The following is a 27,997-nucleotide window of genomic DNA, read 5'->3' on the forward strand; positions in this document are numbered from 1 at the left end:
GCCAGGCAAAATCAACAGTATAGGCGCCAATCAAAAATATCAGCTATACAGAAAACACAGTGCAGCAGACAGAGATGCAAAAGCATGCATTGCACCTCCAGTTTAACATTAATCAATCCCAGTTGAAATTTGAATGATCAGCTTTTAATTGTTAGTGGTGAGTGGGAGCTCCCACTGAGCATACTGCATGGTTAGTTTAACCATCAAAATCGTCTGCTGCATTGCATTGATCTGTACTTGGACATCTCTGACCACAGCTGGACAACTTCAGTCTACTAATATTTGCTCATTGTCCAGATATTGTTACATGAATATTCATAACTATTAAGGCCAAAAACGAACACCAGATTTAACACAGCCTCCACAACTGCAGACACATATTGCTATATGAAAAAAAAAGCAGACATTTACACCTGAGGACTTGAATAACTACTTAGAAAGATTTAATCATTCCAGAATAATTGAGGTGATTTTGTAGGAAGGGCATCTACATCAAAAATAAAAAAAACTAATTAAAAAAAGCTGAATAATGACTTTTTACTGTGAAGACTGTTTGGAAACTTTCTCATTTGGTTTACAAATGGCAAAGTCATCCAAAAGAGGTTTTTGGTTTTTTTTTTTTTTTGCTTTGGATGCCCTTCAGATCTGACTTTGCACTTGTCTTACAGAGTTCTGTGGTGCTGATTTAAATTGTCATACAGATTAATCGTATTGCCTCCTGTTGGGGAAACAATTGCAAGACACTGCTGACGAAACTCAAACAGGCGTGTGACCAAAAGTGACTCTGAAAAAGTTAAAATAAGGCATTCTAATGTCAGATTTACCCAAGCTGAATCCAAGTGATTTTATCTATAGGTGCTGCTTTCAAAGACAGGAGCAATTTAAATGTCAATATCATGGTCGATCATGTTCATTTGAATGTGAGAAGCTGAAATCATAATTCTGATTAATATTTCATTAATTGTGCAGCTCTACAACTGACACCGACTTTCTCCTTTTGCAAAAAAAAAAAAGTCTTCTTTTTCAGTGTTTCTTTTATGTTCCTCAATCATTTTGTTGGGCACTTGTTGAGCCTGCATGCCAAAAAACTTTATGTTTTGTCTCCCTAGTCTATCCAAGAACTCCAAATGTCCGGGTTAAGATTGTTGCCCCCAAGTCATTCATTTAGTATCGCTAAAACTTCATATTTTCTGAGGCAATACGCTGTTTAAGTATTGTAGATTGGCTGTAGTACCTGGTTGTAACACCAGGTGGAACTTCTCACTGTTTAAAACTGTAGCTAGTAAAAGGGCATCTTTTAAGAGGCTTAATGACCTCCACCATTCACATATGTATAAAGACAAGTGATGATCAATATAGATGGTCACTTTAGTAGCCTGTATTACATGTCTGTGGCTTTGCCAGCAAAATTAGAGGATAATCAATAGCGAGTGTGCTAAATTTATATTAGTAATTAATCAGTAATTGACTGTCATTGCTGCATATATTGAGTAAGTTACTCAAGTTTAGAACAAATGTGTGGCAGTGAACATAAATTAAGGATCAGGCTTAGGTTCTTACTGATATTGATCAGTTAAAAAAAATTACTAGATTGGCCAACAGTCTGATCCCTACAGAGAACCCTTAAATCAGAGTAACTCCCATCACACCTCCTGTGGAATGATTATTGTGCATGGTCACTTTACAACAGTCGAAGCAGAAATGATATATGTGCAGCCCTTTGAGGACTTGCCCCAATTGCTTTGCTCCCAACTTCAACAAGTGCCAGACGACCTTGGTAAAGCAGAGCCTGTGCAAGTGCGTTTAAATAAATACCCAACTCGTCTGTACAGTGGCGTGACGTGTTCCTTTTGAATGTTTAAAAACAGAGAATGGCTACAATATTCCTGCAAAAATGGTGCCATATTTTGCTATGCTTGTAGAAATTTCAGTTCACGCTTTGCTATTACCACGGATGCGCATTAATTTCTACGTATTTGCATGTTATGACAGATCTACATAATAGCAGCTGCATATGTATATAAATTAGGTGATGATCAGTTGCTCGGCACCAGTGTCCACTGGAAAGCGCTTGATTTTCACGTGTAAATACCAAACATGACTGATATTGAAATGACCATGATGAGTCTGTTTGCTGTTCAGGATGTTTGAGTCTTGCTATGTAAACCCCTGACATTGCCAGATAATACGGGCCTTGAAATGGTTTAGACAAATATCCCAGATCATTTCATTCTGCGGATAAGCAGCTGAGAAACAGGTGTGGTGGACAAGCAGAGACGTTGAGGGCACCTGGTGGACAGGTGAGGCATTACAAGAGTCATAAACAAAAACACAGATGCACAGTGAAATCTTTCTGTTTGTGAGGGAGACAGAAGAGAGAGCAGAAGGATATAATGTAAGCACTGTCATGACAGAAACAAAAAGCAGCTGCAGTGCCTTTCTGTTTTGTTTTATTTTTTTCCAGTAACTACAACACTTCTGACACTACATCCCAAATATGTAAGTGGTGAGGGAAAAAAAATAGAAAGTTTTTTTATATTCTCTTTGTCTCATTGGATTTTCTTCATAATTGGTGCTAAACAAATGCAGTAACATGACAGGCAGCGTCCAGTTAGAATCTGTCAGTGCGATTTTTAAAGCAGCAGAAACCGATTGTTTTTGGCTAATTGGAGGAACAAGCTGTAAACACAACGCTGACACACATACTGTATGTTGCAAAGCTGATACAGCAAACAGATGCTTATTTGGACATGCATCAAATATCACAAAACATACTCCTGTCTGCAAATATTGGCTCTCATTTCAACTCTGTTTTGGTTCACGAGACTCTATTTGCCTTCATTTGATGCTGAGCAGGTACCAAACAGTTGGTCGATGAGAGCAGTGAGGGTGAATAAAAACGGCAGAGTTGTGGTCTAAAATAACCAAAACAGTGACTTCCAAGCTCGTTTCCTTTGAAAAAGTGAGGGAAACTGCGCTGCAAATTGAAAAATAACTAATTGCTGAATTGAAAATAATCAATAAAAATTGCAAAAAGAAAACAAATGAGAAAGTTATGTCCCTATTGTTTGGACATGTCACATTTTTTGATTAATATTACAGTGTAGCTCCTTGTGCAGGGATACTGCAGCATATCAGTTTTAGGGTTCAGATTACAAGTGACCAAAATAAATACTTTAAATTCAATATCCCTGCAAATTATTCATCTATAGCACCATTTTGTGACACGCATTTTATGAGCTGTGCAAACACCAGAGCTTCAACAATGAAATGAAAGCAAATGTCAGGCCTAAAAATCCGTAAAGCAGGTTCACACTTGTGCACAAGGTTTAATATTTAACATGTGGTCTGAGTGGGTGAGCTGTTCCAGTGTGAAAGTTCCAAACCTGAAACATTCCCCGACTGCTGGACTGATACACTGAGGACCTGGATGAGGTGACAGAAATGTGTGTTGGCAATGCGCTTTTGCATGTAATGAGACTTTGGCGGTGTCTGCTTGACACTGCCTTGTGGCCAGCTGCCCTAACTGGCAGCCAGACTCTCAGCCATGACCTTTGGGAGTCAGTCTCATCACAGAATCTCTCAGACTTGTACACAAAAATCAATAACACACACACAGAAAACACCGAGCTAAATCAGATCATTATGTAGCCATTGCTGTAAGAGTCAACTGTTAAGACTCTATTACTGTCCGCTATGCTGCCTGAATGCAGCATCTGTCTCCCTCAGACTGAACTTTAATAGTTCGCGATACTGTCATGTAGTAAATAATAAAAGGTCATAATGCACGATGTGTTCAGCACAGTATGACAACCTAAATGCTGCATGCAGGTAAATAGACCATTATGTTTCTGGCTGTTATTGACATGTTAGTGCCTCTTTACTTAATTTAACACACTGAAGAAAAGTTTATGTAGCCCATGAGTAAACTCAATGGACTTAGTGGCAGTCAGCCAAAATTTTAAATGAACTCCTGCACCAGCCAAGGCGCATCCAAAAAGTTGATCCCGAAGAAACGTCTCAGTGACTTTCAGTCTCACAATTAGGCCCGAATGGAAATCCATGTGTAACGTATTAATTTATGATTACAAAGCAGTACAGTTATTCAGGGATTTTCAGTTTTATTCAGTTGACTTGTCATGCGGCAGGAGATACAGCACCTTTCACAGGCGCATACAGTAAATTTAGAGTTGGATGCTGTGAATGATTTATAACTTGGTACAGTGATAGGGTGCAGTACACAAAGTAGGAACATAAAAAGAATATGAATGTTTGCATATACTGTACATATAAATAAACTACCATTTCCCAGAATAAGAATAAACTATACATCTCAGTTTTTAGGCCAATGCTGTTTTCATCTACTGAACTTTCAACCTTAAACTTCTCTTTGATTATTAATTAAAGCGGCTGTTCTTGCTTTTGACAAACGTGTTATTAAGTCGAATATCTTCGTAGGTTTGTGTCATTGATGTTTCTTACGAGCGGGGCATCATCATGACCTCATGAAAATAACTTGCTATAAAAGAAGAAAGCACCTATAGTTTGAAAATAACAAGCACATGACGACTGAAAGAGAGCAGAAATAACGCTGCTGGGTGAGTTTGTTTTAAGAGTTTGCTTTTATGTCAGCGTGTTCTCTGTGATACTCCTGTTGATGAAAAGGTCGGTGGTTTAGAGACTCTTTTTTCCTCACAGGGCCCTGGCGGTGATTGTCAGTGGCTGTTCAGGAGTCTCAGATCAGTTTGAATGAAAATGGTTAAGATTTTAAATACAACTTATGAGAAGCTGTCCAACTGATGATCCTTGGGTTTTGTTTAGCTTTCAGTTTGCAAGTATGGATTTTGTGTGTTTCTGTAAAAATAATTTGATTACGCCTTAACTAAGAGACTTCTGAATTTGTTTTGTGTATATTATTTGTTATCAGAATTATCTTAAAAGTGGACTGCTGACCTCTATGGGGTGGACCCAGTGTAGCTGTCATTGGCTGAAACCCCCAAGAAGCCAGAGTCACAACTCGATGTTTGTTGGACCATTTTATAGCATATTATTTCATTCACCTAGATGCAGTTTCAAAAAAATACAGTTCAAAACTGTTGATCAGAAAACAAAACTTAAGCTTTTTACAGTGAAGTTGTGAATTCACCACTGACATATCAACAGTAACTTTTCAAATGATTCAGCTGAAGTTTTTTCTGGCCTCCTGATGAATGTAAATCCAATATTCATACAATATTCAGCTGTTTTTATTCTTTTCTCTATCAGTCTGGCTAAATGCTGCAGAAGTTGTTTATGAACTGAGTTTGTCTACTGTTCGGTTTTGAGCAAGACTGCTGCCAGGAAAGCTATAAGAACAACTGGATAGGATAGCTTATCACTACGAGGTATAAAGCTGCAAGAAGCTGCAAATTCAGAAGATAGTTTGTAGAAATTTCATCACTATATAAGGAAACTCTTCCACGTTGTCATTTTATACATCTTCTTTGGTAAAAATATTGATTGGCAGACACTTATAAGCCATCGTAAGAGCCTCTGCATTATGTTCTTGATGTAGTGAAACGCAGCTCCACTTTCGCCAAAGAAGTGGTAAGACTTGAAGCCTTCTGTCGTGTCTAGCTGTCTGAATCAAAGACTACAGTAATAATAGCAATGTAACTGAGACCTGTTAAGAGCATGAATATCAGATCCAGTGGGCTGTCTGCGAACACACTCGGATAAGTTTGGCTCCAGGGACCACAAGTCAGCAGGATAAATGACTTTGGCAAAGAGATTCATTACTTTGCATTCATAATTGACTATTACAGAATGTGCTATTAAACAACACAGAGAAAAACATTCCCATTTTCGCCTACATATGTTTGTCAAGTGAAAGCCATTAATTCTACGTTGAATGCCATTCATCTCAGTTACTGCTCAGACAGTGTTGGTTGAAATATTCCACTGTGTTTTGGTGGAATTCCAAGAGCTTTGTGTCTGTAAATATTTGTCTTTAAGTAGCCGAGCAACTATATTTCAGCACAGATCGATAAATGTCTTACTTTGCCTTTATCCCTCATGGACCCTTTGCCAAGAATGGACATCTTCACTCCTGTCTCCTCTTGTAATCGTTTCATAGAATTTCCCCGTGGTCCCAGCAGCTTCCCTACAAAATTAAACTGTGAGAAAAAGAAGACAATCAGACACCTTATCAGTGCAACATATGTATGAAGAGGGCAAATGCTGAAAAAAAGCTGATTCATTTTTGAAGACAAACATTTCTGAAGCGGGATGTAAGAGGGAATTCGATCTTTTGGGAGAAAAGGTTAACCGTGAAAGATGCTCGATGGCCATTTGTCATCTTACTATCAATATAATCTCACATTCCATTCACCATTCATCATGTGAGAAAGAGCTGTAATGTGGCCTGTAATAAATCAATGTAAATGTGCGCTCTGTATGTAACACATTAAAAGGTGAATGCGATTCATCTGTGGTCCAGAATTACATACGTGTCCATCCTATCCATGTATCTCATTGGCATTTGGGGTCATTCATGTGATGTTGAGGGTGGGGGGGATAAAAAAAAAAAGAGAGAGAAAATGGACTCAAACCAATAACATCATTCCTGAGACTGTTCCAGAGGTCAGTGCTGAGATAAAGTCAGAAATAATGAGTTTCTTCCCAGTGGGAAATTAAGTAATACTATCCAGATGACAAACTATCAGATTCAAGCCTCGGGGCTCTGACTATCATTTCCCTCTCACTGTGCACCAGCTAGTGTTCACACTGAGAAAAGTAGCTGTGGGTTGTTGCAGGCTCAACACTGCTGAGATTAGTGGTGATTAATCCGAGAGGTGAAGCTCATAACACAACTGTCGTCAAATGGGTGGGTTCTGATGAACACGGGAGAAGACATTGAGAAGAAAAAAAAACTTCATTGTCTCTAAACTGCGTATACCACCTCACTGTAATAAATGTTTCGACTTTCAAATGTTCGGATGAGATCATTGAGGACCACCTCCGGAGCTGAACAGGTGGACAGCCGCACACCACACCACACTCTGGCCAACCCTAAAATGATATTAACCTTTTCACAAAGCAGCCGCTCCCACTGTGGCTGAGTGGCTAATAACTTCCCTGCCAGCTGTGTGTGGCTGCTGCAACTCAACTCCAATAACTGCGCACTCAGCTTATTTCACCAACATCATTAACATCACGAATGGATGCAACAACCAGGAGAGGGAGGCACCGGGGGGGAGATGAAACTAGGAAAAAAAAAAAGAAGCATCCCTATACTGTCCTTGCACGTCCTCTGATCTGAATGATTAAGGCACCTTTGTGGATGCCTTTCTTCGCAGTAGTTGCTTTGACAGGACTATCCTATGGCTGGCAGGGAGCTCGAGAGCAGATGGTGGTTGCGGCTACATCGGGAACGCGCTCGCTGGGCGGTAGAAGAAGAGTGGCCTGTTTTCATTAAGCTAATGAATGTCTGGAGCCACTCTGCCGCTCCATGGTGAGCAATTTGAGCTTCAGAAAGGGGTACGGTTCAGTGTTAAATGAGGTTTAAAATGATGCTATGTACCCCCTACAGTCTCAACACTGATAACTATGCAGATATTAGAGGGAAAGAGTGTTGTGAATGCAACGATTATGCCTAAAGACAGTTTAGACATTGAACAAATACTCAATGATGAAATGGGTAAAGTGATCTACTTACATCTACATGGAGAGCTTTCATGGAGAATTCATTCAAATATTATACATAAAGTTATATTTAAAGTCTCTTTTTTGTACCTTACAAGTCAGCGGCAGGAGAAGGTTAAGTCGCATCGCTTTAATGTGAATCTGCAAACCTGACAATGCAGCTGAGCACAGCACTTTTCACAAAGACGTCAGTGAATGAGGTCTGTTTCTTAGTTGTTCTTTTCAACAAGATTACAATGACTTTATAAATAATCTGCAGAGGCCTTCAGAGTTCAGTGCACTGCAACTTCACAAAACTAATTACAAGCAGACAGAACACAAGCGAACTGAGAAGCACATTCAACACAAAGCAAATCTAAAAATAATCAAATACAGGAGACACAAGCAAACATACATGTTTCCCTTACAATGTTCTGTTTTGTCTTGTTGAATAGCATTTGTGTATTTGCAGCATGTTTCATTATATTGCAAATGTGCTGTCAAACTGATGAATGTGCCTCTCAATGTTCTTATGTTTTATCTAGTAGCATGAATCTTCGTAAAGAGAAACGCCACCAATTGTGCACATCAAAATCTGTTTATGTGTCTTTTTGAGTGCGGCTGCATATGTGAACAGAGTTCCCATTTTTTGTAGCTTCAGAGGGAGCTGTTTGAAGTCTGACAGGTTGCCTCTAGTGATGTCACTGTCCTTTAAAACTGTCCGTCACTGAGTCTAACAATGCTATAGCGGTGCAATGCTAAACTGGCAGAGCTGCAGAAGGTTGAGCTCTGACAGCTACTATAGACAGACCTGCTTTGAAAAAGGATGCACCTGTCAAGTACAGGTAAGATGTGATGTCCTTGCTGTATGTTGTACTCAGCTCAGAGACCTTCTTTAGAGCTTCGTCCTGACTATATTCATAAAAGAGCACAAGTTTATTTCTCTAAGTCTATCTTTAACTTTCTGAAAACCTGTCACTGTTTTTTTTTTAAAGTCACCAATAGACACAATTTGTTGAAGCCAGAAACTGTAAAGACAGAAAGAATCATTGGATTTTCAACTCTCCAATGGTCCTCGAATTAGTCATATGTGACATCCCGTTCCATTGGGAAAAGTGACCAAATCCTAGCCTAAAATTGTGATTATTCATCAAATTGTAGATTAATGCTGAAGATTAACACTTTTTTGTTTACAGCATAATTCCATATGTATTCTTTTATAGTTTTGATGTCTTCAGTGTTAATCTACAATATATATATTTCATAAAAACCATTGAATGGGAAAGTGTGTCCAAACTTTTGACTGGTAGTGTAGGAGACAAGCATGGAAACAGATTAAAAATGGAATATATAAATGTACTATGTCAAGTCACCAATATTTTTTCCAGTATTGGCAAAACTGGTGGGCACTTATTAAATTAAACTAAAACGCTAAACTATATTACATCCATTTTTTTTGCCGATTTTGTAAAATAAGTACTAAAAATCAAACTTTATTGTCTTTTCGTTTTTATGATTTATGGCATTCTACTTTTGTTAAACTGAGCAAAACACATTATTGAGTTTGTTCTGTTTCCATAGAGGTGCAGAACGTTATGTTTCAGTGAAAACCGAGCAGACAGTGAATAAAATGCGATGGGAGCAAGATAATAACCAGAAACTACTTAAGGTGCAGAGGGTTAATATTGAGGATGCTTGTGATTGACATCTGTCTTCTTGTGGTGAAAGTGACTGAGAGTCACAGATAAAGAAAAAAATTTTGTTTGAAAAAAAAAAAAAAAAAGTGTTATGTTCTTTTTCACACATGGTTACCCAACACGGAATTCCATGTCACTGTGAAGACATATAATTCAGGGTATAAAAATGTGTTTTCCACAACAAGAAGACTGAATCATTACATATGCATATTATTATAACATAAATGTTACAGTATAACATAGTGCTGGTCCTTTTATCATGCTTGAAACTGCACAGACAGTAGCTCGTTTTAGAGGCTTAATGGTGAAAAATGTCGAAGCACAGTGACTAATCCTTTTACAAGCGGTTTTGCACCTGTAATCCACCTCCATGAGCATGAAGTTGTTAATATTCATATGGAATTTGTTGAGTGAGGTACTAGTATGTACATTATGTAAAACAACATACCCACTGCTGTCTAAAAGAGGATGGATTGTTTCGGTTAAAGAAACACGATGGCTGGCTACAGCTTTTATCTTTATTCCACACTGTATGTCAAAAATGTCCTCTACAAGGCTGAGATTTTTGTGAACACAAAATAGAATCCTGACTGCATGTCAGAGCAGAACAAAAGGTTTTCTTTCCCCAAACACTCAAAACAATAACACTTTGAAAAATATATTACACTTTCATGGCCGTGTTTTTCATGCTGCTAAATTCAAAACCGTGAAAGTCATTAGATGAGAAAACCTCAATAAAAAAGCAAACATCAAAGGAAGCACCCACAAATATATATATGTATATATATATATATATATATATATATATATATATATATATATATATATATATATATATATATATATACACACAACCACCTCAGGGTGACTTTATGTGCCAAACTAGCATGATTCCATACTTCAGTGTAAGGTCAGTGTCATGGAAAGCATGAAAATATTGACATTTTTCAACTTGTAGGGAACAGTGCTGTTGCATACTTAATAACAAAGCAACTTTTCAGCTTTCAGGCTGGAAAATGCGCCGCTCTTTTATGCGGTGCACTGGGGCCAGTCAAAATCTGCAGTTGTCCTGAGGTGCTTACTGCCAGGTTAGTGAGCTGTGCTATTGGGGAAGTCCAGGTCCTGTCTGATAGGAGGATTAAAGCCTCAGGTAGAGGTTTATGCTTTAATGACAGCTAGGGATGACTGGGTTTTGAGCGTGCCGGAGAAGCGTGTCCTATCAGCTCCACAGACATTAAAGAAAGCAGATGAGTGGTTGTTTGGGGTGTGTGTGACAAGGGGGAGGAATTACTGTTCACCTGGTGAGCTTTTCAGAAAGGCATCCAAATCTTCTGAGTGTCTGAGGAGAGGCTGTCTGTCAATGCTAATCAGTCACATCAGATATTAAAGCACTCTGATGTTGTCTGTGGACTATTTACACTCAAACCAGCTGAAATCCAAAAATACGGGGGATAATTGTGCGTTAATTTGAGCAAGGTGACCTAGCTGTCGTATCAACAGAAACCTTCATCACTTAGAAGAATGTAAACCCTGCGTTGTAAACAAAACAAATGCTCCTGATTCTTGGAAATTCCAACAGGTGACTAACAACCCGAGCCAGTACCTGCACTGCCAAAGTGATGCAAAGCTACAAAAGCTGTTTAAGACACGCTGTGTTTTAGCTGTCAGAGCAGCAGCTACATAGCCTGCCTGTTGGAATAAACATCTGTTTTGTTTTGGTTTTTTTTTTTTAAAAATGTTCAATTTGAGCTCCCTTGCCGCAAGTCTTTAACAAGCTACAGGCTTTAAAAAGAGAAGCTGTTTTTCTCCATAGGACCTCTCCTACTTTTTCAACAAATTGAGAGGCAGAGATTTAGAAATGCTGCTCAAAATGCAACAAAAGAGAGGTGGCAGCAGGGCGGCTCAGTGTTCAAACTCTATCTCCTAATGGCTTTGAACCCCTGCCAGCGTCGAGGCCACTCTGTGTGGAGTTTGCACGTTCTCCCTGTGCGTGTGCATGTTTACTTCAGTTTCTCCTGCCATCCAAAACATAGTTAATTCTCCAAAGTGTCCTTGACCAAGGCACTGGTGTAGAGTTGGTCCCCAGGCAGTAAATGGTGGTTGCCCACCGGTCCATAACACGTAGGGTGGCTTTAAGGCAGAGAACAAATTCCACCATGAGGCTCACACAAACTAGAATAGTGGCTACTTTCCTCCATTTTGCATTATGCATACATTGAATATATTGCATGCAAATCTTCCTGCAATACCATTAGAGTGGTTTATAATGAATGTACCTTTCACTGTTTGTATGCATAGTGATACCAAACCACCAGAAGACCAATTAATCAATCAATTAATGCTAAATCTGTATATCAATATCTATATCTCTCTGTCTATAATATTTTAATATCTATATATTTATTTTATATTTGGAAACAAAAAGAGACATTACTGGGTTCTTTTGGCCATGTCAGAACATACTAATGTTGCTATGGGTTAACACATAGTTGCCTGGCTACATCCTGTAGCTGAAGCAACATTAGCATTCATGCGAGGCCATGTGTTTTTTCCACCTAATGAATCTGAGTCCAATATTCTCAGTTTTGCTTTATTTTGGTCTCCACTAAATCAGGCTCTCGAGCTGCTAATTGCCTCACTGTGTTCGCCAGCTAGATGCTAACTTTGTCTCCCGTTTGGTAAGAGCCTTCTAGGATAGAGTGGGTTTATTAAAAGTTTTATTTTGCTACAACAGCTGCCTGATGAAATAAACAAGACTGATGTGAAAAGCAAAACAAAACTGAGGTTTGAAAAGCAAAACAATAAGCTGAAAGATGATGAAATGCTCCGCAGTGCCGAGAGGAGCAGCATTCGTGTCATAATTCTCTCATCAATATGCGCGTTAACATCACATGCAGTCATTAAATCCATTCTTGTTGATTAGAGCAGTTTGTTTTGTTTATTCTTATGGTTTGTTTGCCTATTTCTGTAGATTCATGACTTGTGCATTTGCTTATGATGCATATGGAGCCTTTAGGGCAGTTTTTATCTCACCTGCACAATTTCAGCTTTAGTTGTTATGCTTCTGCTGTTTTGTTTTACTGTGCAAATAAATAAATGAATAAAAAAAACTGCTTTAAGAGGGAAGCAAACCATTCTCCAGGTTTTCCTTTAGCTTTCTCAATATTAGTTACAATTTGGTTTAACTTTTTCCAGCTGTGAGCGGCTCCTCCATTTCTGCTGTGCACTATAGTGTCCATCAACAGTAGATTTAATGTATTACCAGAATTTGAGTTGCATGCTGAAATAAAATGTGACTTTATTTTGTCACATTTCTAAAGTGAATACACTATATACGGAACAGCATGTCAGAATTTGTATTTAGATGGAGCTGTGGCACAGTATGAGTGATGAAGTTCTGAACATGAGGAAGCATTTTATCTTTATTATATCTCACAAGCAGCATTGTGACGGACAGAAAGTCAGCACACAAACATTGACTCAGTGGGATCCCAAAGTGGAACCGAGATGCTATCACACAAGTGCTTAATTTTAATTCACACTCTGCAGTCCCTCTACTGTATTCAGCACTTATCTAAGCAAAACACCTTTCCACATGATAGGCCTTTCTTTGGGACATTGACATCTCTGCTCACACAAAAATGGGATTTCTGTATGGGCAGAGCTGCAGCAGCAGCACTATTTAAATGTCACAATAACCCAAGACTGATAAGCTCAGAATTGTGGCATCCACAAGGACAAAATACAGTGTAATATGTTGTGGGCTTTGCATGTACCTGCAGAGGTAAAGCTAAAACCCAGTCGTTTAAAAACGGCTTAAAGTGTAAATGTGATGAGAACAGAAACATGCCCATTTTGTTTTCAACCCTATCAAATGTATTCTAATTAAAAATACAAAAGCAATTTTATAAAATTTTCTTGTATTCAGTTGCAGAATAGTTAGTTTTGGACGTGCAGACAGTCAGCCGCAGAAAATCCATTCCATGTCCCAAGGTTATGAGATGCTAATCAAGCTGTCTCATTAAACAGCAGAGGATAAATTCTAGTTAAGTGATAATGAAAATGACTGCGCTGATTACCTTAATCATTATTTGCTGAGTAAATAGTAATCTCAGAGAATCATTTCTAGACTTTCATAAGTGCCCTGTGTGAGAACCATTTGTTTACTTGCCAAAACAGGACAGGTACAGATGTTTGCCCTGTTCTCCCCATTTACCGAGATCAACCCTGTTTCAAGGTTTCATCGCTTTTTTTTTTTTTTTGGAGATTAAAAATAGAAGGCGTCAGTAAGGTCACTGAAGGAATGTTTCAAGGCCGAATTTCTTTATTTTGACAGGCTGTAAAACAAGAGAAAACCTAATGTAGATTTCATAGACAATGGCACGCAAAATGCATAAGTGATCCCCTGTGAATGATGTGCACACCTGGGGCCAGTCTGCGACAATAAGAATCATCAGAATAGATGGGTGGTGTGGAGGCTGCAACTTTATGAAGCCAAATACCAGAATCTCACACACCTTCCTGCATAGTGTCATAAAAATGAAGCAGTTACATTTATATGGAAACAGACAGTGGTGGGAAATATTTTACTTGTACTTGATTTGATTACTTTCTTTGGACCTCTCCTAATATTGTACATTTACTTCCCTTATATTAAAATAACAACAGAGCCAAAACATTATTTTCACCCACAAATAAAGGGAATCATGTTGATTATCTTGTAACTATGGCACATGTCAAGGTCTGGGATATATTAGGTGGCAAGTTCTTGTAGTCAGTGTGTTGAATGTTGGTAAAACGGGGTTATAGCATCTCCAAAATAAGAAGACGTGGGATGCTGCTGGCCAGTTGTGATCATTATCTACCAACAGTGGTCAGAGGAGGGACAAACCATGAAACAGCAACAGGTTGTCGCTGCCGAGCAAGTCTGAGCCGCTCATTTCACAACTGCAGGATGTAATGTTTTGGTGCCAGATGCCACAGGGCACCTTTGACGTCTTGTAGAGTTCATGCCTCTGCTGTCAGAGCTGGTTTGGCAGCATGCAGTGGGGGATATTAGACAAGGGCGATCATAACACTTCAGTGAATTAGTGTAGTTTATCAGTTTACAGAATGGGCCACACAGATTAAATAACCAGCAGCATCTAAAGTGGTTCAAATGAGCTCCACCTTAATCAGCCCACAGATTAACATATGATGAATAATAACAGAGCAACATGACAATATAGTGCATACTTTTAATAGGGCATTTTGTTGATAATATCATACTTTTACTTAAGCAAGAATTTGAATGCAGGACTTTGTTTGTATAGTGATTTTTTTTATTATGTGATATAGTGACTTTTACTGAAATTAAGGATTTTAATAAGCCTTCCTCAGCTGCTGACTTTGCTCTTCAAGCAATGGGAAAAGCATGAATCTAATTTTTGTGCAAAAATGCCCCTTGGTCAGCATCCCAGCAAGTAAGTAACAATGAATTGCAGATGCTTAAAATGATTTAGTATTGATAAGAAAGGCTGATGTGAAGTTTGAAGAGGATTACAGATTTTTTTGTAACTGATCGTGGAACGATTTGGTGAAAAATATTTGCACTTTAAACAGTGTGAGTTATGTGCTGAGGCGGCTGGTCAGGGTTGACTGTGTTTTCTCCTGTTAGCTGCAGCACTTTCTGTCTATTCTCCATTAAAATATGTGTAATCCACCGAAACCCTCTGTTACTGCTGAATCTACAACTGCATTAAACCGTGTGTCACTGGCAGCCCCTGCTCACAGGCCATAAATTAGTATTTGTTTTTAGCTTTGTATGCAATGCATGCTCTGTCCCAGCTAAATAAACTTTAAATTACATTGCTGTAATGTGCTGTGTTGGCACATTGTCTGGTGGCATTTTTTTTTTCTTTCTTTCTGTATTTTAAATGTAGCCCAGTGGTTCTGCATCCACAAGCATGCATATTGTGTGATGTTGTTTGCTTTTGTACTTTGAGCCATTGTTATACACTTGATTAACCCATGCAGTGTCTCCGCAATTATGTATTCATGAGCCTGGGGTTTGTTTTGATATCATCATCACAATATGGAAACAATGAAACCTCATAACATCCCAGAACAGAACTACACAGGCCTGTTCCTAAGTAGACAGTTTAACTTATTATAATGAAACTCAACAACAGTAATAAGGGCTCAAATTGTTATTAACACCTGTTCTTTTCCTGCTCTGACATGTCGAAATGTCCACAGTGAGAACAACCTGCAGTATGTGTCTGTCAATATGTCATATAGAGCGATTTCATCAGCACTGGCTGTCTCACTGACATTAATCTCCCACGTGTGACATCAGATCTGAAACCATGCAGCAGAATTCTCCTAAGCAATAATTTAATTACTTTGCATTTAATTATTCTTCAGCAAGACGGCAGCTGTAAGCTTGACCAAGCACTGTTAGACTGCTGAAATGAGAAAATATAAATTTATGACACTCTATGTTTTGCTCTGCCAACAGTGACTGGACATTATTTAATAGATGACATGAAAAAAATAATGACTTCCATTGTTAAGGAAAAAAAAAACAAGGAGTTGCAGCATGGCTAGATGTCATCGGAGAAAAAAAAAAGTCATATACATTGATCAGTGGAAACTGACAAGTAATTATATCTGTGTAGCCACAATGTACAGACATTCTTCATAGCGGTCCAGCATTAATATTGTTCTATCACAGCAACAAATGTGCTATTAGAGAAGCATTAAAGAAAATGAGCATAATTAATTAATGAATCCATCGAGCAATTATTACATTTTTCCTTTGTAATATTGGTCTCATGTAGGTTTTTTTTAAAAAGTATGTGAGATACAGGCATACATCCCACTTCCCACTGGATGTATAACTGCACAGGCCATGCAATCATAAAAGAGCCTGTAATAAATCAGTTCAAATAAAAGAAATGGCAAAATCATAAATGTATGACGGACAAATATATATAACTGTCCAGATGTACATTTTAAATTTTTTTTTAACTGATCAAAAATATTATCAAACAACGCATTCAAAAAATATCACACTGGACTGATTTGGAAAGCAGATGTTAACATTTGAGTCAACATAACTAGTAACTACTATGCTAAAACAGGCACAGTTCTAAATCGGTTCTGGGCTTTGTGAGGTATTTGCTGTCTTCTCCATCTTACTCGAGTTTCCAAGCTCTGCTTTACTTCCTTTACTGTTTTTCTGATCCTCTTTGTGGGCCGTGCACTTGATCAAAGAGTTGCTTCATATGGCTAATTATCATTAACTGAAAGTGCAGTGTTACCAAGATGTTTAAGATAGTGACACTGCAGTCTTGTGGGGTGCTGACTGTGCAATTAGGTCACAGAAGCTTTTGTTGGACAACTGCTCCATCCCTCTGGACTGCAGTTTTGCTTACTTTGCAGAGCCGGCACTATTGCATTCATTTTATAGAACCAGGATTTTCAGCTTCTGTACCTGTGAATTTTTGTTCATAATCATGAAAATATTTTTATATCTGTGTTATGTACCTCAGTGATTTTCAGGTTTTCTTGACTCCAAGCTCTGCTGGTTTTCATTAACTCTCTAATCAAAAACAGACTCACACTTGGGAAACCGAGTAAATGCAATTAACCAGCAGGTAGAGTAAAAAACAAACCATCCGCTATCTATGAAAAAGCCTTTTATTTCTGATTTGTAGTCTCTTCGAAGAAAATAGATGGTTCCACAGAATCATTATGTTTGATATCATGATAGAGACACAATATTACCTTTTAGTTTGAGCCTTAATTTTGGAACTGAAGAATGTCTATACTGTGTGTGTATGCTTCACATGTTTCCTGACCCTAACACACATATAAGGGTATGAACCAACTCTATTTTTCAAACTCCCCAACAATGGAAAAGTTATCGTTCACAGTTAGGCAGTGCTTTCAAATGGAAAATGTTGCAACGCATACAGTAAATGGGGCAGAAACAAAGGTAGAGGGATACGTCTGAGTTATTGTGTGTATTCTTTTCCCAAGAAACGGGCTCAATTGGGATTTTTTATCGATTTGAAATCAATTTAATAGAGTGAAGTGTTCCTGAACAAGGCTTAATTACTTTCTCAACACTGACCCGAGGAAGAAACAGCAAATTGATTTCTATGACGTTCCTGTGAGGCTCTCTGGACTAAAGCTCGGGCTGTGCTCCTGAGCCGTAGTGTTCCTCTGCTCTCCTGACATCCCCCAGTCTCTACTCTTTCTCTCATAACACACACAAAATCAGAAAAGTATATTTACTGTAGCACAAACTGCACAGCATAATTTCAAAAATGCCTACGGGATCATGAAACATGATGCTGGGGCAACACCTAACACAGAAGGGTACTAGGCCTGAGAGTCTGCACCAGAAAGACTGAAATAACAGTGTTTTGCTGACCTGTTACTGCATCTCAAATTAATAACTGATTGCTGTTCGTGGATGCCAAGTACCCAAACGTATGTCTTAATTGTCATTAAACTACCATGTAATTGACAGCAGCTGAGAAGAGACGTGTATCAGTTAAAGGATGCATAATTTATGGGAATCTATTGCTAGAACTGGAATGCGATGTTCATAATTGCATTTTTACCTGAAAATATGAATCGCTGTATTTTTGTGACCGTAGAATGAGCCCTTCATATCAATAGAGGAAGTGAGTCTTCTTTCACTGAGGCAGCCAAACACTGGCTCTAGAGAGGCCTTTCGTATTTTTTGCTACTGTTTTGTTTTCTGTTTTCTGTAGAGGCCAGTCTCGGTTCTCCTAAACACTAGGAAGGGAAGTGTGAGGCAAGAGGAACCAAAGTGGCTGCAATCTGCAACCTCACTGCTAGATGCCACTAAATCCTACACACTGTCCTCGTTGAACTATCTAAGAAATCAGTATTATGAATCTCAAAATTAATAATACATACATTTAAATAAGTTTTTAAAGGCTCTGATTAGAAAAAAACACACAACTCAAACAAAACAAGTTACATGGATTAGGAAGTAATTGAAATTTTCATACTAACTTTGGTGTCATCTTGACCAGTCACTTAAAACACATGTAAATCTAATGAGTGATGACCTGTAGTAACAAAATGACAGATGGACACAGATATGTTAAATGACAAAGACAAAAAAAACCTGTAAATAGAACAGAAAAAATAGGGTATTGTACAAATGTTTAGATTAGAAAATGAAGTACATTCGTGCTTGTTGCATGAATGTGTGAATACAAGGTGTTTGACTGCAGTGGCAGTGAAGCTTTTGGTTCTCCTCAAGCTGCTGTGTGTTGTAGCTGCCTGCAGGAGCAGCCTCATTAGGCTGCATTTCAGACTTTGTCAGTACTGACATTGCATAACTCAGAATAGCGAGCACTGTGTCATACAGTGATTTATGGTCACTGTTCTTCACTGTACCCTTGGGTGCTTTAGTCCGCCGAAAACGCCGGGTTTTGATGACTACATCAAAATAAACAGACACTATCCGGTGACTTTCTATTAACTAGTTTAAGTCTCTGTGGTGTTTTCAGAGCAGAAAGCATTTGCGAGCAGGTACAGTGCATCTAAGAGGCTCCATCCCCCGACTGACAAGTAAAATTACTGAAACAATATCACACAGAAACAAGCTCAGTGTTTTTCAAATGGAGCCTTGATTCACTTCCACATTGCCTTGCGGTTTAACTTTTATGTTCATTTGAAAAATACTACCAATTCCCATCACTGGCCACTATGTTTAAATAAATAAACACATAAAATAAAATAGACTATTCAAAGAGGTGCAGTGGATTTTTTATTGTGAGACGTGGTTGTTGTATCTCTTACCTTTGGATACTGCTGGATGGGAATGAGAACTCTTTCGGAGAGCTTGATATTTTTATTGCTGATTATATCTAGGTATTTCTTTGTGTCGCCATCTTTTCTCAATTCATCGCCGTCACACTTTTCAATCTCTGCAGAAAAACAGAATAAGACAAAGAGATAAGAGGATAATCAGCTTCTTATGCAACTCAAAAAAGCATCAGTCAACCTCTTGAATTCTGCTTTGGAGCCAACTGCAGCAAGATACCCACACAGAGTAATGCTGGGCTGGGGGCATGCTAGGAGAAATGTAACAATGTATTGCATCACACAGTGAATATTCTGCTGACTGTTTCGTGTCTCAGCTGTAAATATGCTCACATTGCACACTTAATGATAGGAGATTATCCCCGCTGACTCCCGATACGTCCTTTTACATCAGGCCCTGTAATCTCATGATCCAGTAATTCCAATCAAAACAACAACAGAGGCAAGCATTCACAGTCAGCTCGCTCCGTGCCTCACTTCACTACAAACCGAGCTCTTGTGGGCCGTCAGCCCTCTCTGATCCCCACACTGCACAGGCAGATGTCGGATTAAACCTATAAAAGGATAATATCGGGTAAAAGTCATTTGGGGCAGTTAAGATGGGATCTGCGGGCTCTCATATTAAGATCACATTTGCAGATCATTGGTTCCAATCAAACTGTAGTATTTCTCCTTATAATTTGCAGGATGGGAAAATCTTGAGCAAATTGGCCCAATAGCCATCTTGTGTGTCCCCAGCCTTATTGCAAAGAGATGAGGGATGAAATATTAGCTGTCCAGTTAAGCATATTGTATGAGCTCAACAGAAACGGTCCCTGAACTCCCAGAACAATTCTACTTTTCAACTGTGGTTATTTTTCTTTACACAAGAACAAAAACAGTACATTAAAGACTCTGGATAAAAAGCCACGTGTTATCTGAAATGATCAGTACATGACACATTTGCTGGACAATAACTGACAGACTTGCTGGAAGTCAAGAGTTTAGCTGTCAAGAGACAAAGCTGGGAAGTTATAAAAAAGCTCTGACTAATTACATGTTTCACTACAGATATGTAATTCTTAAATTTGAATAATGCATTTATCTCATGTTATAATCCATCTTTAATGTCTCAGAATTTGACCTTCTGGACATCCATGACCCCAGTTTAATGATCTCAGGCAATGCCAATATTCACTCATTACAGCTTCTAGTAGTCAGTGGATTGAGTTTTAAGGAGTTAAGCTTCACGTTTTTATGAATTAAGATCACTTATTTTTTCCCATATCTGAAAAATCACAAAGACCAAACTCCAACTGCTTGAAAAGAAGCAATTTCTTCCAGCGCTCTCTGATTCTTCCTGATTGTCCGACAAAGATCCTTTAAATTGGATCCTGCTGTCTCTATTTTTTTTTTAATTCTGACACTCTCACCACAGCTGCAAAACTGTCTCGAAAATGGGAGTTCATGCAAATGAATGCAAAAACTGTTGCTCAGATTATAATATGTCAGTCAGTGTCGGATAGATGTGCCTAAATTTAACTTTTTGACAGAAGCGAGAGTTTTCACTTTTCAGGAGTTCTTCTGGAGCCACTGAAAGCCTTTAGGCTCATATCAAAAACATGCATGAGGTTCAGATATTCCCTGGTGAGGGACTGCATCATGTAAACCCAGTGAACCGGCTAATGCTCACCCAGACCACTATCGCCTGTCACTGAGAACAGACTACCAAGACTTCTTGTTGAAATCACAGGTAAACAGACTGAAAGACCCCTTCAACCTTTTATTCCCATCAACGCAGGTGATTCACATCTCCTTCTGTGACACTTTACACAAGACAAGTGTCCCCAGATAGCAGGAGCCTACAAAATGTGCCTTTTAAAAATAGCATTTTGCCTGAGGAGATAAATCAAGCACAACCTGTGGTGTGCAAACACATGCGTATTTTGAACCAGCTCTGCTCGCATACAGCAGACAAGTAGCTACTGTAGACTGACGAGCTGAAAATATAAACATAAGAATTTACATAAGGAGGAGTTTTGAGTCACAGTAGCTGTAGGGCTCTGGAGATGTCAAAGTGGGTCAGTCTGTCCACCGCTTTGATCCAGACAGAAATATGGTACCAAATATTGAAACTATTTCCATTAATATGTATAATCCCTTAATTTCATCTATCAGCATCATCTGCAAAAGTACTGGCATGCCCATCATGCCCAGGTGCTTTTTTTTTTTTTTTTTTTTTTTTTTTTTTAGCAAATGTTAGTATGCTGGTGTTAAACATTAGACATTTATGGTGCAACAAATAGTAGATGAACGCAACAAAAATCAAAAACCAAAGCCCGACAACTTTAATCGCCATCTAGTTGGTGATTTTATTGCTTTTTTTGACTTAATGCTCTGACATTGACCCATCCATTATCTATACACCTCTTAATCCTCATTAGGGGGAGCTGGAGTCTATCCCAGCTGACTTAGGGTGAAGGCAGGGGACACCTGGACAGGTCACCAGTCTATCACAGGGCTACACATACAGACAAACAATTACACTCACATTCATACCTACGGACAAATTAGAATTTAACCTGAACATGTTTTTGGACCATGGGAGGAAGCAGGAGTAGTCGGAGAAAACCCGCGCATGTACAAGGAGAACATGCAAACTCCATGCAGAAAGAGCCCAGACCCAGGCCGAGATGCAAACTGGGGATCTTCTAGCTGCAAGGCGAAAGTGTTAACCGCGGAGCCATGATGCAGCCCTATGCTCTGACATGAAGGCAATAATTGAGTGAAGTGTGTCACTCCCCATGCGAATCGCTGCCTGATGTGATTAAATGGAAGCCTGGTCCACCTTCTCGCAGTCTGGGGACGTACTGTGAGTTGTGGGTGGATCAAGGTTACTGCTGATCTCAGCACAGGAGAACTGGAGGAACATTGGATGAACCAAAAATAAGAAATAACCGGAGGGGCACTCCATTCTCAGTCAGTTAGCACACAAGCTATAGGGCCCTACCTTAATGCTGCCATCAGTCTGCTGCTGGTACCATCTAAAATATACTCAGCCGCTGGAGTGAACCGGCCATTGGACTGCCAGTGCATCCATAAAGTTTTCACTAGCCCTCTCTCTGTGCCTCTCATTCAGGATATGGATTAAACTATTTTTTAAAACATAATATAACGAAGCTGGGTGTCGGAAATTAGCAGTAATTCACATATATCACAAAAAATACATATATTATTGAAAAAGTTAATATGTTCCTAAAACATCCTCAAGCTAAATTTTAAAGCTGATAGCTAAATATTAGCTATTTAGAGTAACTGTGCTATTCATAATCCAAACTGCCCAATTTTTGCTTCAATAAATGTTAGATTATAGACATCAACCTGTGACTCAATGTGAGCATGTTAATATGAGAAAAGCATTTCATTTTTGGCTCTGTGTCTAAAACACCCTCAAAGAACCACTACACAGCTGCCACTCCTTTCAATAAATGCCCCAAAATCAAGCCCTCAAGGGAAGGAATGTGATGTTGCTATAGCAACAAAAATCCACACCTACAGGAGGTTTGGGTGGCCGATGGGTTAACAAAACTTTATTTTGCCAGTATAAATGAGTACATTTTCATATGTATTTGTTCATATTATCAAATGTAGTAATCAAACAAATCATTTGCATTTAAAAGAGATTTTGGTGCTATTTGTAGAGTCAGTTCCAGCTTCCATCAAGGACTCAGTTCGTGATATCTTTAAAGATTAGTTTCAGGTTTCTGCAGGGATACATTTATTGTGCCTTTTCATTGTGATAGGTTTCACTTTTAAATGGTTATAAGGTTCACATTATCTGAATAATTCAATTGTGTTTTCATAGCCCATGAAGATGATTATACTCTGGAACAGTATTTATGGGAAACACCTTTATTCTGGTCTGCAGCCTGTAAGTGGGCTCAGAGGGCGATTATGTGTGAGAGACAGAGAGGGAGTGTGGCTGAGGAGCAAGAGAGAAAAAGAGGAAAATGAGCTTACAACGTATAAATCCGGGGAAATGCGCACACTGGTATCATCTTTGTCAAATATGTGGTCGGAAGCGGCGGGAGCCTAAAGATCAGAGAAGTGGGAAAGTGCTTTGAAGGTCACTGGTTTCAGTCCTCATGCTCGATGAAAAAAAAATCTCATTTGGGGAACTGAATGAGTAAAACACTCTCAGTGACTATGCTGGTGCTCTTGATCCCCTCTGTTGCGCTGCCCAAACTGCTTCAGCGGAGCAGCTCAGCAGCCAAGACTGGAAAAAAAAAACCTGTGGTGTAACTGGGCATCGACCAGATAAATGTGTGCAACTGAACGAGTTAGGAGACAAGGTTTTGCTGAAAAAGAGAAAATGTGCTCAGTCAGCCTGCCATGGCTTAAGGTTAAATACATCTGCTTTGGTCTGTATGCAGCGACGCAGAACATCAACGGAGACTGAGGAACAGTTTGAAGTTATCCCAGACACCGTGAAAATGTCAACAAATGCACACAAAACTGTATTCTGAATTAAATCAGCACTAGTTTCTGTGTGGAGGACATAGAAAGACATCAGATCCAACCACAGAAGGTGCCCTTGGACCAGAAAACAAATACTAAACAAGATATTCTGGCAGAGCAAAAAATCATTTTGCCATTGAAGTATGGTCTGAATACACTTGTCATGGACTGTCTGCTTTTCAAAAAGCAAAAATTCACTCATAGCTCTAGCACAGTCTGCTGAAAAGAAAAAAAAATGCCAACCACAAAATGTTTGAGCTGCTATCAGTAGTTTCATAGTATCACATGTGCAGTATAATAACATAAGAAGAAGAGGAATGGGAACTACACAATTTGTTGGAGATCATATGTTTACTGCTCAGCTGTTTACCCTCACATTATAGCTTTATTGGATTCCAGTTGTTGTTTGCTATACAGTCCATGCTACTAAGGCATGCAGTTTGTTCTACTGCTGAGTAGGAGGCTTTTATAAAAATGTGCGCGTTTGCAAGTCTGAGATGCTTTTGGTGAGATCAAATTGTCTCTCATGTCTGTGCTGACGTTCTGATGTTGTGTTTTTCTGATGGGTCAACAGAGAATCACGAATTTAGAGAAAAGAGCCATGCGGTGATAAAATGAGTCAACATACTGATTCCGGTCAAAGTTAATTTCTCCCGACATTGGTTTGATTAATCGCTGCTGCACTGTCATGCAGCACGGGGACGTGAGGAGATAAAACAGAGCTTAAAGATGAACATCATCACACCGAACACAGCAAACTCAGGATGTGCTGGAATGTCCTTCATACGGACAAATAATGCACACACTAAGCATCATGCTATTTTTTTGTTACTGGTATCACTTTTTTTTCTGCAAAGCAGGCTGAAACACTGAAAACCTTGACTAACCTAAAAACTGACAGGCGAGCATTAAATGAAAACAGCAGATAATAATTGCTTGAAGCCACATTTCTTCATTTCTGTAAGGTTTACATGCTGATTTCTGGAAGTTAAACAGCACTTCTCTGCTTGTTTGTTTCAAGCTTTCAATAAAATCCCTAAAATCTGTTGAAACAGTCGAGTACGGTAAGTTTAGAGAGTCTATTGCTGGTTGATGTCAATCTACTCCAAAATGTTTTTTTTGCACAGCGGGGAACCAGTCAATGCTGAATTCAGTGATTATTACTTTATGTGGTTTATTGTTACACCAACTACAGTCAGAGGCCAAAAGCACAAAGGATTTGTCAAGTGCTCCCATTAACAGACAGCTAAATTACTCGCTGATTTCTTTCTGCTACTGAATAGTATATCTCCAATAATGACTTCACAATGGGGGCAAAAATGAATCAGTGTAATTATTCTCTAACTGATTGCTTGTTCACATCAAACACAGAAAGAGGTTGCGATAGCACTCGGCCTGGCAGAGTATGACCTGGTGGGGGGATGGAACTACGAGACGTGGAATTAACACTGTCCCCTTTTCACTCTGGACTGATGAATAGAAATTCATGGGGTTGGAAATATGTGCTGCTGTGTTGGCCACACGCTGTTTATGTGATTTTAACTGAGCTGCACTGAGGCAAATCCAGCAAACTGACAAACTAAGCGCTCAAATATTAATACTTCAGTGCAATTATAATGCCATCTTCAAATTCTCCACTAAAAGTGCTGTGACTGAAGTGAAATTACTCTTCATTTAAATTATACATTAAAAGCAAGGAAATGCATATTTTAATCATAATGGTGTTTCAGTGATATGCTATATTTTACTTCTACTCCAAGCTCAGACAGGACAAAAAACATCCAATATATATGCAAAATGATCCTTTTTATTCTTAAACACATGATGAAATTATAGTTTTATGTATTTATTCCACATATTTTCTTACATTTTCATTTATTTGGCCATAAAGTGGAGGACTGTATACTGCATTGTGGCACGTTTAGTGCTTTTCTGTTGAAACATCTGATGGAATATAAGGATGAAAATAAAAAAGAAACACAAGATAGAGCTACTTTGTTAGTAGTTGCTCCTTTCAGTTCAGTCCTATTGATGTTAGGTGTCATCTGGGCCCTGAATGCGATTTAAATGCAGTTTGTTGTTGCACCATCAAACTAATGTTCATTTCCTGCAATGAACATTACAGTGCATTACTGTACAGAGATGGATGCTTGTGCAAAAACATAAGTACAGCCATTGACTGACTGATTAATTTGCTGACAGTTTATTCATTATTCATAGATTCAGTGATGATTGGTGTGTGTTTGCGTGCGCGCGTGTGTGTGTGTGTGTGTGTGTGTGTGTGTGTGTGTGTGTGTGTGTGTGTGTGTGTGTGTGTGTGTGTGTGTGTGTGTATAAAACAAACCAACCCTACTATTGCTTTTGCAGTTTCTTGCAGTATGTTATTTCCTTGTCTGATTGGACTGCCTGTCCAAATGCAATTATTTGTATACAGAAAGGCTCAAGGATTTATATACTAAAAATAACATCACACGCAGAGTAAAAGTACCTGAACAACAAAACATAACAATTTAACGTACTGCAAATTCACACCAGAGAAATCAATTATTTACAAAGTGAACAGTCGCTTCAAAGTTACCTCTACTAAAATGAATAGAAATGGCTCAATATACAGTTTAAAATAAACAATAGATTTATTTCTGTCTGTCTCCTACTTCATTATACAGAACTTTCCTGTTACATGTGAACATTCAAAAGACACAGTAATGTCATCTGTTATTTAATATCTATTGTCTGAGTGCTGCGGCTTTGGCTCATCCACTCATTCCTGTTGCTTGAAATGCTTGTGACCTTGGAATTTAATCTTATTCGACCCATGCACTCATTGTAAGTCACTCTTGATAAGAGTGTCAGCTAAATGCTGAAAATATAATCCAGCGTCTTGCTGTCCTGAAATGTAATTTTTGCGTCCTTTTTGATAGGTCATACCACACGGACTGCTGTTTATGTGTCACCACGAGCGGGCCATAATGGAGACAACGAAATTGTGAGCAACAATTTATAAACAAGACAGAGAGGTGGATAAGTGAAAATCAATGCTTGGAGTAGAATGGCACTCTGTGGTGAAGCGTCTTCCAAATCAGTTGTAAGAGTATAAGATATGCAGCACTGTGCGAAGGTTTTAGGCACTTGAGCTGTTTAAATTCTTATCAGGGCGGTGTCTAAAGTTGTACATCATGATAGCCTGCCCACACATGTAACCGAAGTCACAAAAAACTTCAGCAAGAAGAAGAAGAAATCCTGCAACAGATGGCATGACTCCCAGAAGACACTATGGCAGCCTAAATGCACAGAAGAGCTGCAGAAACTTCTACAACCTCGATGCCATGAAGAGCTGTGCACATGTACCAATTACAACTGGTCAAAAGGGCGATTCCACAAAAATACTGATCAATTCCTTGTAACTGGACTTTGTAATAATTGATAGACCAGAACATTATTTCTGAAAGCATCCTCATTCAAGAAATTGTTCATGATTCTATGTGCTTTTGCTTCTGCATGGTATTTATGCACAGATTGTCTGCAGTGTATTTTAAAGCTCATATATGACAGAGCAAGATTTATATCTCCTTGACAGTCATTCACTGAAGCTTAGCATCTCAGCTTCTACTTATTGCTCTCCATTACTGGCTGACTAAAACTAAAGCTATAACAGTGGCAGGGGTGCATTGCACAGGTTCTTGCATTGATTAATTTTAATTAAAGTTGCAGGGTCGTTGCCCAAAATGTGGTTTGAGCTTGTTTTTGACAGGGCCTTGATAAAGCATTAGCATTAGCCTGGAGACTTTAACAGAATCTACTTTTAAATGTATAATGTGTTCAAGCACAAACTGACCAAAACTGTAATTAACTCCTGAGTACTTTGTCTCCTTCTAAGGATATTTCTGATGCATACAGCTGCAAGACAGTGCAGCTCAGACCTTAAGAGAAAACTTGAGTGCTCAAATACTAATAAAAATGGCTGCATGCAAGGTGAAAGTGAACACAAAAAGCAGTTATGTGGATTGAAGTGTGTTTTGAGCTCATTCAATGTGCGTTTCATATCAAAAAGTCGACTCTGCACAGGAAGTTGGAGCTGCATTCCAAACATATAACTTAATGACTCCCAAATAAGGACCTTAAACTGGAAAAAGCATGACTTGAAGTGGAAAAAAAACAAACTTAGCAGATGAAAAGATTTTCTTGTTTCCTTGGTCTCCTGTGTTTTATTTGACAGGAATCATGATGTTGTCCCTCCTCTGTATCTATATTTATCTCTTAATCGGAGAAGGTAAAATTTCTTGCAG

The 27,997-nt window shown here is 38.7% G+C and overlaps 1 protein-coding gene across 7 annotated transcripts in view; it reads right to left on the reverse strand.

Annotated features, from left to right (window-relative positions):
- The window catches only part of khdrbs2 (KH domain containing, RNA binding, signal transduction associated 2), a 67,140-nt gene that overhangs the window by 35,153 nt on the left and 3,990 nt on the right, over window positions 1-27,997 (reverse strand). For all 7 annotated transcript variants that reach the window (XR_008604254.1, XR_008604251.1, XR_008604252.1 and 4 more), the window contains exons 2-3: window positions 19,191-19,318; window positions 6,039-6,155 (exon numbers count right to left, since the gene is read on the reverse strand). Coding sequence is in view for 1 of the 7 variants with exons in the window: in XM_055018250.1 (XP_054874225.1) it covers window positions 6,039-6,155; window positions 19,191-19,318 (245 nt within the window). In the remaining 6 variants the exon portion in view is untranslated. The remainder of the gene's footprint in view (window positions 1-6,038; window positions 6,156-19,190; window positions 19,319-27,997) is intronic.

Source organism: Amphiprion ocellaris, chromosome 16, assembly GCF_022539595.1.
Source record: "Amphiprion ocellaris isolate individual 3 ecotype Okinawa chromosome 16, ASM2253959v1, whole genome shotgun sequence".
In the NCBI taxonomy this organism is placed as follows: domain Eukaryota; kingdom Metazoa; phylum Chordata; class Actinopteri; family Pomacentridae; genus Amphiprion; species Amphiprion ocellaris.